General features: G+C 35.9%; 1 protein-coding gene across 1 annotated transcript in view; it reads right to left on the bottom strand.

Moving 5' to 3' along the window:
* The window catches only part of spns2 (SPNS lysolipid transporter 2, sphingosine-1-phosphate), a 76,194-nt gene that overhangs the window by 25,990 nt on the left and 34,061 nt on the right, over positions 1-16,143 (bottom strand). The window contains exon 3 of the mRNA XM_067407157.1: positions 4,842-4,978. Within this exon, the coding sequence (XP_067263258.1) occupies positions 4,842-4,978 (137 nt within the window). The remainder of the gene's footprint in view (positions 1-4,841; positions 4,979-16,143) is intronic.

Here is a 16,143-nt window from a genome sequence, read left to right as displayed (position 1 = left end):
ATCTGTCATAGCAGACTTCCATCTCCTGAGGGGGCTCACAAAGCCACCTGACCAGCCAGATGCTGTTGTGGCAGACTTTTGTGTACTAACAAGCTTCCTGTAAATGCTAATGAGATGAGAGTATGTGTGTGTATGTGTGTGCTTGTGCACATGTAGTTTTAGTTATAGACGTATCTATAGTCTTTTAGTCATTAAAATATATAAAATGCACATTAAAATGTATACATTCATACTAGCATTGAAAATTATGGGGTTGGTTATTTGTTTAAAATAAAAACAGTTATATTGTGAAATATATTACAGTTCCAAACTGTTTTCCATATACTATAAAATGTAATTTGTAACTCCAGTCTTCAGTGTCACATGATCCTTCAGAAATCATTCTGATATGCTGATTTAGTGCTCAAGAAAATGTTCTTATTATCAATGTTGAAAACATTTGTGCTGCTTAATATTTTTTTTGTAGAAACGCTGCACTTTTTTATGATTCCTCAATCCTCAATGAATAGAAGATTCAAAGAACATTTATTTGAAATAGATTTTGGTGTCTATATATATATATATATATATATATATATATATATATATATTATATATAAACTTAATAAAAACATTTTTTTAACAAAAATTAATTGCTTTCCATTAGCAATTTATCTTTAGATCGCATTTATTCTCATAGGTAATTCATTTTGGATAAATGTGTCTGATAATTCAAGTCTGTACATATAATTCATCCCTGGCTCTCAAAACAGAGGCAGCAAACCTCATGTCCTCTGGTCATCCGATGGTCACTTTCCATTACTGGGAATCCCTCACTCCCTTTCCTGCTTTTCATCCTCTATTCTTTTCCACCTGACAGTCTTTGGTGTGACAGCAGCCCCACAACATACAGCCAAAAGAAAAACAACTTTACTTGTTGTTGAATGTTACATAATTCTCAGCAAGGGAATTTCTTTAGAGTACGTGACAGGAATCAGCAATGAGAGACTGCAGCAAGCTGGGTTATCCTCTGGCAGGATTTCTCTATCCCTCCCTCTCCCTTTCTTTCTCTCGGATCCTTTCCTGCTTTTTTTTTTATGACTCCGCTCAAAAATGACAAAAGCTATGTGCTAGTTGTTTATTGACAGAAGTGCTGTGAGGGAAAAAGAGAATAGAGGGATGACGGAGAGGGAGAGTGGACGACTGGTTGTTTGTTTGTTACACAACGTTTCCTCCTTTCACCCCAACACACACACACACACACACACACATGAAAAATTAATGCTTGGGCTGTCATTTGCTGAACGTACACATGGCACGTCTGGAGAGTGGTTATTTGAGGTGACACACACACACTTATGTCATCCAGTGTGAGAAGATTTATAGTAAGATGGTGGTTTCTGAACACCCCAATGCCCTGTCAATAACACACGCCTACAGTGTATAGAGCAGCAGAATTATGTGTGTGTGTGTATACATTAAATGTGATTTCCTAAAATATTAAAAGTATTACAAATGTTGTTTAAATAACTGTAGTACTAAAGCACTAAAAACTACTTAAAGTACTGTACTAAAGCAAAAATAAAGTACTATTTAATACTTAAATTATTTAATATATGTAACCCTGGACCACAAAACCAGTCATAAGTCGCATGGGTATATTTGTAGCAATAGCTAACAATACATTGTATGGGTTAAAATTATCAATTTTATTTTTATGGCAAAAATCATTAGGATATTAAGTAAAGATCATTTTCCATGAAGATTTCTTTGTAAATTTCCTACTGTAAATATATCAATATTTAAGGATCAGTCCTAAGGACTTAATTTGGACAACTTTAAAGGTGATTTTCTCAATATTTTATATATATATATATATATATATATATATATATATATATATATATATATATATATATATATATATATAAACATATTGAGAAAATATTTTATATAATATATATATATAGATTTAATAGATTTTTTAAAACTATTTTAATTAATATTTTAATTAATTCATAATTATTAAATATTTGAAATGAAAATATAAATGAGTAAATCTATAATAATGAGCCTAATTTGCATAGAAAGGGTGTCTGTCTCCTTTAATGACTTAATTTAGATATTCACAATATATAGGTAGTTTTGTTCAACTTGATTGTTTGCATAGCACAACTGTTCAGTGAATTTTATCCTGAGACCTTTTTAAATCTTGTTTTTGCTTTTTTTGTTTTGACAGACTGGATGCAAATGTAATTGTACGTGTTTAGATACTACTTTCTTTGTAAGGATTTGATTTTTGCACACTCACACTTCCGTTTTTATTTGAGCTTGTGGTTGAGTGGTTGAAACCCCAAGGTTGAACACCAAAGTTAATGCATCTGCCTCGTTGTCTTTGTTCCTGACCACAACCAATTCATGAGTTTGCTGTACTGTAGGACTGACTGTACACGTCTGACTTCCCTCATCCCTCAAAAGCATATACATAAACATGAGCTTTCAAATACATTCTGCATGAATATGTGCATATCTAACTAAAAATATAACTTTCAGCCCCTGATATTTTGTATTCTTGTCATCAGACAAATGCTACGCAATGTTAAATATTGTCATGGGAATTTGCATGGGAATCAGACATCCTAAAGTCTATCTTTCACGATTTTTATGAGCAACAAAAAACTGTCTTTCAATCTTGTTGCTGCGACACAGTGCAGTGAATTGACTGTCTCTTCCCAAAGCCCTGAGAAATCTCGTTAAATGAAGCCGAACATCGAGTTACGAGGGATTTTGGATGAGGAATAGATCAGCAAGAGGTCTTGAGGTCAGTTTAAGCCACACAGAGATTTAGTAGATATTTTCTTCCCAGTATCAGTGCTGGACCGAGAACACATTTACTTGGATTTCTTAACCCATAAGATGATTTCTTGGCGTAATAGTATTTTTCATCATTTCAGTGTATTCTTATGAAACACACCACTCTCCTTACGATCCATGAATAATGTAATGCAGACCTTGCGGCAACGTTGCAGTAACATTAACGTGATGGTGATGATGAGCCTGTGTGTAAATACGAGATGATCTGCAGACTTCTCTTGGTGGAAGGCGTTATATAACAGCCCACCGCTGTGGGTTGGATGATTGACTGATAAAGGGATATCTGCAGTCTCCATGCTCATGTATGCTTATGTGCATGTGTGTGCAGTCTTGGAGGATCATGTGACTTTGATGCAGACTGGCTCGTCCTGTCAGTATCAACTCAGCATTGCAGATTGAGGGGATTAGCGCATTTATACCCCCGTGGTATTCGGTTGTCATATTCCGATCACACACAGACATACATCTTCTATATATACATGCAGTCCCCTCATTGTCTGACTGGCTAACGGGAAATAAACGGCACACAAACCATCACTATGTCACTAGATATCACTACAATCAGTTATCGTAGCCACAAGGAACATTCCTCCGTTGTCATTTCACAGTCTTCCTCTTATTAACATGGCCTTTTAATTAGCTCCCACTATCTGTCTCTGTTGCAATAACCTCCCTGGAGACGGGCCACACACACACACTCACAATTTGATTGAGATGGTCTATGAGAGATTCTAGACAATAAGCATCAATGTTTTTTGCCTGCTGTTTTCGGATTTGCTTTACTGTTGTCTCAGTTCCTCTCAATATATGTTTATTTTATGTTTAACAGAAGCACCAATACATCTATATTTACAGTGAGAAATAGGCTACAGTCATAGTGTCAGTATATGGGTTTGACGACTGTATTTATAGTACTAACAGATATCACTCTTGAATCTTTTTAATTTCTTTAATTTGTACTTAGTGGTTCTCAGCGAGGGGCCGGGGCCCACAAGAGGGCCTCAAGATGACTTAAAAACAACAGCAACAAACAGGTATTAAAAGAAGCTAAAACATCTAAAACCAATATATTTCTTTTTGTAATTCATCCCCATAGCATGTTTTTTCCCCCTTTTGAACAACATAAATAGATAAGGTAATCTTATTTTAAAAGTGTGATTTCTAGACTTGGAAATGTGTAAATTAACATTTTTATAATGAATATACGTTTTTTTTTTCTAGTTATGCTAAGCTCTGTAAAAAAATATTACAAAAAAAAAAATCCTTATCCTTAATTCTTATGCTGTAAATCACAAACAAATAGAAAAGATATGGGTCTTTTGATTATTGTTAAGGACAAAGGGGGAGCCACTAAACTACTGAGTTTAGTGGCTTTTGTGACTCTCTGACATGATTGGCTAACAGCTGTGATCTCTTAATGACATGAGGGCTGGATGAAACAGAGAGTAAGATACAGAAGACAAAGAGGATGACAAACAGTTGAGCTGTAACAAGAGGTCTTCTGAGACAGGCCTAGTGTTATGCTAAGTGAGCATGTCATTTAATCATTTCATCTTAGCAAAATGGAAGAAGAAAAAAGCAAAGGGCGAGAGAGAGAGAGAGAGAGAGAGAGAGAGAGAGAGAGAGAGCAAGAGACATCTAAATAATAAAGTAAACCGAGATGTTTTTTTTTTTTTTTTTCATGTAAAATGAGTCCTGCTATGTTGAATGACTCCAGTGTCATTTCAAAGCGCTCTCAAATGAGCCAGAAACTGAATGAGCTTTAGAGATGCTACTGCTGGAATGGGATGGGTTGCTGTTCTGCATCTAAAAATACACAACTAGCACTGCAAGAACCAACCCTTTCTGAGCAAAAACAAGCTACATTTATATTTTAAAGATTCTCCTAAAATGATAATCATGATGATATGATTCCTTTAAGAGGTTTTGGGCAGACATGGTTTTATAGGCTGCTGCTTGTTTGAGAAGGAAGAGAGTATAGCACTTACATCTTTGGTAATAAAGGAGCTTAGCAGCGTCACAAAGGACCAGAAGAAAATTCCACAGCTCAGAATGATCTTTCTGTTGAAACGGTCCCCCAGGTAACCGAAAATGGGCGCGGCCACCATGAAACTGCAGATGAAGACTGGAAAGAAAAACAAAAGCAGCCATATTTAACATTCATTGTCATATATAGCACTTCTATGTCGTCATGACGGAAATAGCACTGTCATTTTAAAAATAGTTAAGAACTGGAAATTAAAAAGCTGATACCATGTGTCTCCATGTCATCTTGTAAATCCACATCCTTATTCTTTAAAATGATGAGGAAGCTTTAAGCTTCACTTCCTACCCACAATCCCCTTATTAAATCAATGGTAAGACAAAACTTTCTCACTAGGGTATTCCTAACTCAAGACTGCATAAACCAAGCAGTTTAACATGACTGTAGTTTATTATACTGTAGTTTCATTTCAGTTTCTCCATTTTTTTCAGTTTTATGTTTTATTTTGTTTTCATCATTTCTATAGTTACAGTATACATCTCAGATATGCTTTCATTGAGATTCTTAAGTGTGCACCTGATAGACCCTTTACTTTCTCATGCCATGGGAGAGAAATTATCATTATTTGGTATGCCCAGATTTTTTTTATTTTTTTTATAAATAGCCTACTACACACCTGCATACTTCTAGAACATACTTACAATACAGTAAATACAAACAGTAAATAAAGTACATTTGATAGTAGGTAATGTAAATAATTCCTGTAAAAGTGCCCAGATACCATAATCGTGTAAGAATTTCGTAATCCCGCAGTTGCTGACATAACAACTCCAGTTGGCATCTAAAATGCTGTCATAATGAGTTTACATAGATGGCACAAGGTACTAATGCTCATCTGGAAACTTCAGAGCTGCAGATTTTGAGGATATTTGCAATCTGCATAAACTTTGGTGACGTGTTTGCAAGCTTACAGAGAAAGAGAAATGCAGTGCAGTCTAGTCGTTATAAAACCAGCACATATATACTATATATTACAGTGCCATGATATATAATAATAATAATAAATCTACATCCTCTTTTGTGCTGCGTTGAGGTTAAGAGACCAAGTCTGAGGCTATAAAGTCTGGGGTGAAGTTTTAGCTGTCCCACCCTTGATCAATGGCCATGTTTGGATATTTAATAACTCCCCATTTTTGCGGAAGGCTGAATTTGCTGAAGCCACCGGAAACATTGCCCTGTGTTATCCTTGGCTGCTTTTTCAAGCCAAACTCGACCCGACTTGAGTATATCCACTCTAGAAACAGGCACGGAGCCCACACCGAGCCTGCTGGGAAATCAGCGCTCTCTCCACACACTCAAATCTGTACAAATTACAGCAGCACTATAAGCTAAATGATCTGCTATTTCATCCCTAAGTTCTCTCACTTAGTGATCGTAACTAGGCTGCCTTTGAAATCTGTTCCAAAAGTGAAAAAGACTCAAAGTTGTGTAAATACAAAACAAAAGTGAGTAAACTGTTTGTGTGGTTTCAGTCAGAGCTGGACCTGTTTACAAAAACATACAATAGGCTAGTTCTGATTTGATAAAGAGGATGCTGTAAACATGAGAGGGAGAATATGAGACTGAAAGTGACACTCTGTTTTGCAACTTGAAAAACTAAAGACACAGGATTAAAACATCACTTTTTTGTGACAAGCAAAAAGTCTCATAATGAAACTGTTTTCATGTCATTTCTCTGTCAGTAAGTACCACACATCATCACAGTCCTCCCCCAGTTACCATCCACTGTGTGTAAGAGCAGGGGTTTTCAAACTTTTCCCCCACATACACTATCATTCAAAAGTTTGGGGTCAGTAAGATGTTGGGGTCAATAAGCTATGCATTGGATTCTGAACCTTTTTGTAGCCAGATTTCACGATTCCTCAATTACATCTGAGAGCTCGATTTCGACAAAATATTAAATAAAAAGTAAAATCATAATTAGACCGTTTTCTAAGGCTTCACGATATATTAAACGATTTAAAAGATGATAATATAGCATAACATAGTGCTATCATATATATAAACCTATGCTAACACAGGAGAATACTCTTGTTCCTAAATGTTCACCGCGGTTTCAGAATAAAAGTCTAAGCCCTCGCTCTGATTCTGCATGTTTTGACAACATGTTCTTGTTGAAGAAATTATAGTGACTTCAGCATTTATATTATAAAGATGTGGCAAAATATTAAAGGTTAAGTGGACATTTGAATTAAATGTTGTTTGGCCAATATTAAAAAAAGATTTGATCATGCTGTAACAACAATAGCAAGAAGTGTAACAACAACAAACACCTAGCCGCTGGCACCATCTGCCAGCATTTGATATAATACATAATGTACGTAAGTTGATTGTTTACATTATGTATTTTGATAGTGCTGTAAAAAAAAAAAAAAACATAAAATAACTTGCTTTTGTTAATTTCATCGAAACATTTATTACTGCCTCATTGTTATTATATAGCCTATGTATTTTAAGTCATTTTAAAGACTGTTGTTCACTTAGGTCTATTTTTATAACCACAAAAAAAAAAAAAAAAAAAAAACTGGTAATGCGTTTGTGGAGGGGTTTTAGGGGCACAACAATACAGTTCTGCTTAGGGCATCCATTTGGCCAGTAGCGGCCCTGATTATTCCAGTCTTCAGTGTCACATGATCCTTCAGAAACCATTCATATGCTGATTTGCTGCTCAAAAACATTTCTTATTATTATCAATGTTGAAAACAGTTGTGCTGCATAATATTTTTGAAGAAATCGTGATGCATTTTTTTAGGATTCTTAAAAGAAAAGTTAAAAATAACAGCATTTATTTGAAATAGAAATCTTTTGTAATATTACAAATATCTTAACAGCCATTTTTGATAAATTTAATGCATCCTTGCTAAATAAAACTATTACATTTAACATAAAAATGAACATTACGCACATTACATTATAATTTTATTTCACAAGTTAACTTTGACAGCCCAAAAATTACAAGAAAGAAAGAAACAAAGAAAGAACGAAAGAAAGAAAGAGAGAGAGAAAGAAAGAAAGAAAGAAACCAACATTGAAAATGACCGTCTTCAATGTGCATTTATACGTGATAGATGTTATACTGAATGAACAGAAATCCCACAGGCGATGATCCATCTAAGCACAGCTCAACTAAAGCAATCAACACCTCTCTGTCTTTCTGAGATGCTGATCTCCTTCCTTTACCCTGAGCCATCTAAACCAGGTCCTCTGCTAATTCCTCTGTTAATGACCTCACTCCTTGTCTGTGTTCATCACATCATATAACTTTGCACATCAATTACACCTGTGTAATGAGTGACCGTGAGACTAAGAGAGACACAGTATCCAGAAAGAGACAGAACATATGGACCAACACAAAACACACAACATGTGTGCAGTGAACGGCTCCTGAAATATTCATGCCTCATCTTTCCCTGATGAACTGTTCACTCTGAATTAGCATGCTAGACGGATAAGGAGGTTCATTCTCAATAGGGTGAGTTTCACATTAAGGACAGGTTCTTGACAGAGGTACAAAGACATTTAAATTTACATTTAGTCATGTAGCAGATGCCAATGCAAAGTGATTTACAAATGAGAAACAAAGTAGATCAGCTAAAAGAGAAGGCATTAGCTTATACAAAGGGCAACATCACAGTGACAAATAAGTGCACTATAAGTCCATCTGTAAATAACATACTTAATTCTGGTTGGCCATTTTGGAAAAAACAAACAAAAAACTGTATATTGTATTTTGACCACTATTCCAATCACCTGCTTTCTTTCATAGAGCTTTTATGACAGCTTTTTAAAATAATTCTATTATAAATTTGTATGATTTGTTGCTATATAATTAAATTTACTTTGCTAATTTAGTTACTATTAACTTTTTTGTGTGTTAAACATTTTTAATAAGAAAAAAAAAGAAAGATTTGGTATGATGAAGAGGTTTGCGGTTTAGTTTGTCTTCTGCAAATTGCTCTGACCTGAAGTTATTCCCCTGAAGCTATTTAGCATGAAGAATGCTTCCACATAATGGTATTTCTGATATGGCTTAGGCAAATTTCTCTGACCTGAAGTTATTCGCCGAAAGCTTTTCAGCATGAACATACTTCCTCATAATGGTATTTATGACATGGCTTAAGGCATGTCACACACCTCACCTGTCCTTCCAGGTGACTTCTATGGGAATTTTCTGCTTTATGTGACCTCTAATGGTGGATTTATTAAGAAAACATGAGCAACCCTGTAATGTGTTTCAAGTGGCTGATTCACCGCCTGTAAATGTCATTATGGATTCCCTCTCATTTAGAGCGCAATGTTCCTCTGTCACTTACCACTACTTGCCTTCTATTTAAAATTCATGCTGCCTTGAAACTGTCAGAAAAGCTCCCAGATAGATGAGTGTACACACTCACACTCCTCTGTCATCCTCCTCTTTTTTTCCCTAAAGGGTTGCAAATTGATATAAAGAAGGATTGCATCCCATCACCGTTCTGACAGAGAATGACAAACACTGCACCTTCACCTCTTCCTCACTTTCTTTCTTTGACCTGTCTGTCAGAGCGTGGTGACCCTCCATATTCGCTCTTTGTCATGCAGGACCCCACTTCCCCTCTTCAATCTTCTATTCCATTAACTATAGTTAGCCTCACAACTGTATTGCTGTTTTCCATGCTGTGCTTTAGCAACAGGAACCAAAGAAACTAATTGCACTGGCTCACTATATACTGTGTTTTCTTGGTGTTTATTCTCTCATACCCACAAATATTGAAAACCATCTTGGAGACCACGGAAAAGTCCTTTCCTGGAATATTTCTTTGGGTTTTACACAAACTTTGCATTATGTTTGCAGTGGAAGAAATTGTTTCAGTGACAGTGGTGCAATGATTCATTGTAGAGAGTCAATGTAGCCATTTACAGACTTATCATATGAGACTCCCACTATATAATAATAGACACATGGATAATGTTGCCTACAGAATGACATGAAGGCTGGTGAAAAAATGCTTCTTAAATGAGGGATTATTTAAGGATTGACTAAACCGTCATTTGGATAGTTCACTTTATCTGAAATTAATCTTACCGGTGCCACATATGACTCATATATGTGTTTATACCTGCACAGCAAAACATCCAGTGTTAAATGAACACTTCCAGTGTCACCAGTTGTTTACATAATCCGGTGAGGATTATATAAACACTGGCAATGTTAATTTAACACTAACAGTGTTATTAAGATGCATTTTGGTCGATCGGATCACAAGTGGACGAGGGAGACACATAACCGTTTACACCTAGTGTTTTGATCCGTCTTTTTTGTCCACTTTTGTCCTGATTTCTTTAAGGGGAGGGTCTATGGGTGGGTAAATGTATGGGTTTTTCAGATCTTTCAATCTAATGGACAAAATAAGCTTGCTAAATTTACATATGAACGTGCCCGGGGGAGATGGAAAAAAACACGAAGAGGATCAACTTTCGTTTCTGCTCTGATAGCAGCAAGACCATGGTGAATGCATGAGTGCGTGTTAGAAATCAGGAATGGTGGGAGAACATTGTGCTTGGTACATTTTTCGTCTTCAAATCAAACTTGGGACTTCAGCCGACGAAGCTGAAATCCTGTCTAGCTAGCGCACTTCCCATACCAGTCTTTAGTAGCTGTTCGAACATATTCAAGCATTGAAGCATCTACCTCTGGAAGCGGTCAAAAGTGGGCAAGCTCAAAACTTTTTAGCCCCCATTTACACCTGTATTTAGCATCGTCCACTTGTGATCTGATTGACCAAAACGCATCTTAATATCAGGTGTAAACAGGGCGCATGAGATCAAACCATTCCTGGATATTCTATTGTACACCAGTGAATTGATTTTCCAATTCATGAATGAATGACTCTAATGAGCTGGTTACTTTTAGTGAATGAACATACAGCATTAACAGTGTAGCCCAATTCACAAACAGATGACTCACAGGAGTTGATTCTTTTGAGTGAATTGCTACTGGGTTGAATCAGTCTGACAAATGTTTAATTGAACTTAAAATAACAGTGTTAATGTTGCAAATGCACTGAAAGTTATTGTTTTGTGAGTTTTTTTTTTTTTTTTTGGTAATAAATGAAGGACAACTTTGAAGAAACTAAATTAATGGTTGCTGAAAACCAGCTTTGTCATCACATGAATAAATTACATTTATATAAAAAAAAAAAAAAGCTATTTGATTGTCATAATATTTCTCAAAATTAATCTTGGTGAGGATTAGAGGCTTCTTTCAAAAACAATGAAAAATCTTACTGACCCAAAACTATGGTAGGAAACACTTCTATACAATTTTATCTTAAACTGTCCATACTTCCTCCCTGTATCTGTACGGTGCATTCTACATACTTTAAGTCTAATTGTCTGTAACATACCAAAGTTCTGAACTAAACATAAATTCTCTTTAAGGAACAACCACATTTTAACCATAGTGTCTCAGACATCACATGCCTGAAACATCTCAGTTTCGAACTTGCGGCTGATGCTTGACAAAAGTGAAACAGCAGAGAAGCCAACTCACATTCTGCTACCTGTGAATCACTATAAACAGAGGAAACCCAACCTGCTTCTGTTGATACAAATTACAGCCCTATATGCAAATTACATACCGTAATTATCCGCTGTAAATCACATCATAGAAAAACATCAGGTGTGGCAGAGGGCCCAAGAGTAACTGTCGCATTTGAAACATTATGCTGTGTCAAAATGAATGAAGCATCCAAAGCTCCTACACGGCCTTACAGCCAATGGCGATCTGAGTCGGTGTGGGCAAGTGTGATTTAACAGGTAAAAGTGGGTCGTGTGTGGTGGGCTAGCTGTGGATGACTAAACTAATGACATAACGTCGCATTTAATTGCTTGGATATCTTTCATTTGCAGTGTTCAAATAACGCCTCGACTTTGTGACTCAGCCTTCAATCACGGTTGAAGTAGGAGTGAGTGATGTAATAAGTGTAGGAGTAGCCTCAGAAAATAATAAGACCAAGAATCATAATATACAGAACACCTCTGAAATCAATATCAATCAATGGTCATTTTCATGGCCTTTTAATTGAACAGATCAGATGAAATCTCATTCAGTTAATTGTGTCTGAATGGCTGTGTAGGCTGAATCTAAGGATACTTCTAATGCTTCCTTTGATCAAAGACCAAAGCTTTACTTGAGACATGTTACTATGACAACAGAACGATACCTGTACTGTACTATGCAGTTTGTGACTCAGTCTATAAGAATTGCCATCCCTTTAACTAGCATTGTTTCGCTGTCAAGGAGAAACACGCTCGGCCTTGAAGCCTTCACCTGTGTGACAATAATGACTTCTGTTCTCCTCTAATCATTTCTTTTGGATGGCTGTTGGACAGTGTGTGAGTGGGTGTTTGGGCACAGAAAAATCGTGACTAGCTAGTCTAAGCAGAAACGGACAAAAGGGACATGCACACAAATGCATCACCTCAGGGTGGAAGTCAACACAACTTCCACTCAAAGGCTTAATGTGCAGATTTTTACTTTCTGAAGGCAAAACAGTCAGGGCTACAAGTTCATTTAGAAAGGGTTATAAAACCTTTCGCATGCAAATTGATGGCATTGAGATGGAAGGCATTATACAACAGGTTAATAAGGGGAAAGCTAAGCTCAGTGAAGACATCGTTATTAGCTGGAAAATGTCAGAGACACCCCTGATTTAACAAGCTCTTTTTAGTGACAAAAAATTGTCTTTGCATCATGAATGCAACATCACTTGAAAAGTGAATAATGTGAAACTGTATCTGTAGAGAAAAGGCTATGGATCTTGGTTTTTTGCTGCAAAATGGACCTAACTAGTAAAAGTTAGTTTGTAGAAGAGCTTAACAGATTGTGACATGGACAAGATAGAAACTTCTTATGCTCTGAGTCCTTTTATCTCTGTGTTATCTAATCTGTAAAATTATATATATATAATTTATTTTTTTTCTTAGTCAAGTAAATGTATCTTGTATTATGTTTAAATGTGAATCCACTAAAAATCTCATACTTAGGTTTTAGATACATCCATCAGCGTCATGAGGACAATATTTAGGAAGTGAGAGGGAAAGAGTAAAATATATGTCAAATGCACATCGTCAAGTTCATGATCTGACCCTGACGGAGGACACACACTTTCTGTTCTCCTTCTGATCTTCTGCTAGGAACCTTTCCTCTGAGCCAGTGGAGTGTGTTCATCGTGCTTCTCTTAGTGGCTCACTCTAGCTTTGCAAATGTTTTCATAACTTCTTAATCTAATAATCTTATTGCCAAATGTTTAGGGTACTCTAATAGACAGACCTTTCCCTTCAATTGTGATGTAATGCAGTGTTATGGGTCTTTATATTGATGTTTCAGCTGAGATCTATCTATATATATATATATATATATATATATATATATATACACACACACACACACACACACACACACACACACAATAAAGCATTTGAGGATGTCACACCATATTTACCTCCCATTCAGTTTTCAGACTAAATTAATGGCATATTTGTGCCATGATGACAAGTGCTGTATGAGGATCTTTTACCTGCTAAAAAAACATTAATGGCATGCTTCTTCTTTCTCTTTCTTGATTCGACTGAAATGCTGATGTATTTACCAATGAAATTAGAGATTTGTTTTTGTTTCAGCTGAACACACCCGAATATAAATACCACTCGACAATGACTGAGTCAGGTGCATGAAGGTATGCAGATACTGCATTTCTAAAGAAAAAGGGCTAGTCAGTCAGTAGGCTGTCTCACACTTATTCAGGAAGATGCAGTTTGGTAGAATATTTATTGTTCTTCGCCTTTGAATGACTATTAAAGTTCATTAACCCTGTCATCAAATGATCAATACATGCAAATACCTAGAGATAAAATACCATGCATATGTTTGAGGTCGGTACGATTCTTAAAATATATTTGAATGAAGTCTCTTATGGTCACCAAGGCATTTATTTGATCAGAAATACAGTAAAACAGTAATATTGTGGCAAAGCTAAATATACAGCAACTATTACTCCAGTCTTCATTTTTAATTATTATCAATGTTGAAAACAGTTGTGCTGAGTAATTTTTTTTTTTTTTTTTTGGAGGGGAACAGTTTTTGGGAACTTTTTTCTCAGGATTCTTTGATGAATAGAAAATTTTACTGTAAAGCAGTGGTTTTCCAATTTTCTTTTTAAATTGACGCGACCATTATATACAACCATTCATGCAATCAAGTCAAGGTATTATATATATATATATTATATATATATATATATATATATATATATGTATGTATGTATGTATGTATGTGTAGAGAGGACCAGGTATGGAACTTCACATTGTGGTTTTGTTTGTTTATGCAGCAGTTTACTGTGAGTTTTGTTGTTTATGTTTATCGTGTTCTTAAAGTTACGCTTGCCGGTTCCTGCTTCCTTCTTCTCTGAGTCTTGAACTTTGTTACATACATATTATATACATTTTCCTTAAATCATCCTGGTGACCCAGGGTTTGAAAACCTGTGCTGTAAAGTATTTGCTGTACTAACACGTCTGAAACCACAGAATAAACGGATACAATGAATTATGAATGTCAGATCTATTCATTTCTCAGCATGCTGAGACAAATGACAGTCTATGGGCTTTGCAGGTGCAGAGCGACAGATGCTGAGGAAACGACATTAAACAGGAAACTCTCTGACGTCTGTGTATACAGTATTTGTGAATGAGGATAGTTGAATACCTGCATGTGTCTGTTCTAATTGTGCATTTACAATCTATAGAGGCCTCAACAGAATAACAGAGGATGTTGAGTTGTTTGAGAGTAAAAAGACGGCATAATGAATCAAGCCAAAACAAACAGATGAAAGTATAGTAGAAGCTGGGAACAAAGAGATTCAAAGCTCAGCTTTTTATGAAGGATATAACACACAGTAAACAGAGGTCACCTCATGTACACTGTGTGTTAATACAGCAAGATTAATGGTCCTATAACTTACTGTTTTATTAAAACGCTGAAATGCAATACACTAAATCAGGGAGAAAAGGTTTATGTTAGGTGCTGCTCTAGAAGTACTGAACATAACTAAGTAACTAACTCTTTAAAAAGGAAACTAGACTGTGACCTATCAAACACTCTGATGCCATTACTAGCAGCTGACACTCCTAATCCTGCAATGGAATGGACACTAACTTACATAGCTGTTTAGCCGCTGGAAACATGCATGCAAAAATACACCATCTACTATCACTTATCATACACTTCTGTCAGTTTTTTGCACTAACAGCAAGGAAAACAGATGTGTCACAGCTGTGATGATAGAAAGCTTTCAAGTGACTATTACTGTGTTCTGTTCAAAAAGCTGATGACAAATGCTTAGCCATTAGCTCAGGGGCAGCCTGTCCATGAATTAGCCGCCCACAATCCATTCCTCCACTTCTTCATACACAGAGAAAGAAGGTTTCATAAAGATTTTTTTCGCCCCCATTAGAAATTTGCTATTAAATCTCTATTAAGCCTGAAGGAGGTTTAATAGAGATATCCTTAAAAGATGGCTAAATGGACTTGTGTCAAACAGCTGAGGCAGTTATATCACAACAAGGCCAAAGTGACAATCACAAGGCCCACAATGTTCAGATTTTTTCCTTTTACTTTGTGGCATGTGTACACTTTTTAAGCATATACATACTGTACACTGTATTTTATAAGACGGAGGTTTGTAAAAAGAAAAATAGGAATAATGTATTGAACTGGATGAAAAATAACAAAAAGCACTTTCATGTGGTTTACAGCATACAGTATCAGTTTGAATTGGACTATACTGTTGTTTTTCTTTATGCCCAAATTAACTGCACTTTTTATGTTAAAGTGGGTAGAAACAAAAATGTGTGTGTGTTGAACTGTGGGAGGGAGAGCGGGAACAGTTTGTGGATTAGTTCTGGTAAATGAGGCTGACCTGTCTCAGGTCATTTTTAGACACAAAAATGGCAAATTAGCAATTAGCAAAAATGCTACAAAGTAAAGCCCACAAGGGATCTAAAAATGGATACACTACACCAATTAGAGATGTGATTGACTGTGCTCGTGCTTTTTATAGGTCCTATACAGTATGATACAAATGACGAAGACGATTTTAACGCAGCAGAGCGCTTACGATTTTCCGGTCTCCACAATGACAAAGAGGATGCAGACAAAATGTATTGGTGAAGCAAATCCTAGCTACTCAAACAATCTCAGAGGCCAAA

This window comes from Chanodichthys erythropterus, chromosome 13 (assembly GCF_024489055.1).
Source record: "Chanodichthys erythropterus isolate Z2021 chromosome 13, ASM2448905v1, whole genome shotgun sequence".
NCBI classification, from domain to species: Eukaryota; Metazoa; Chordata; class Actinopteri; order Cypriniformes; family Xenocyprididae; genus Chanodichthys; species Chanodichthys erythropterus.
This window is presented reverse-complemented; position numbering and strand designations above follow the sequence as displayed.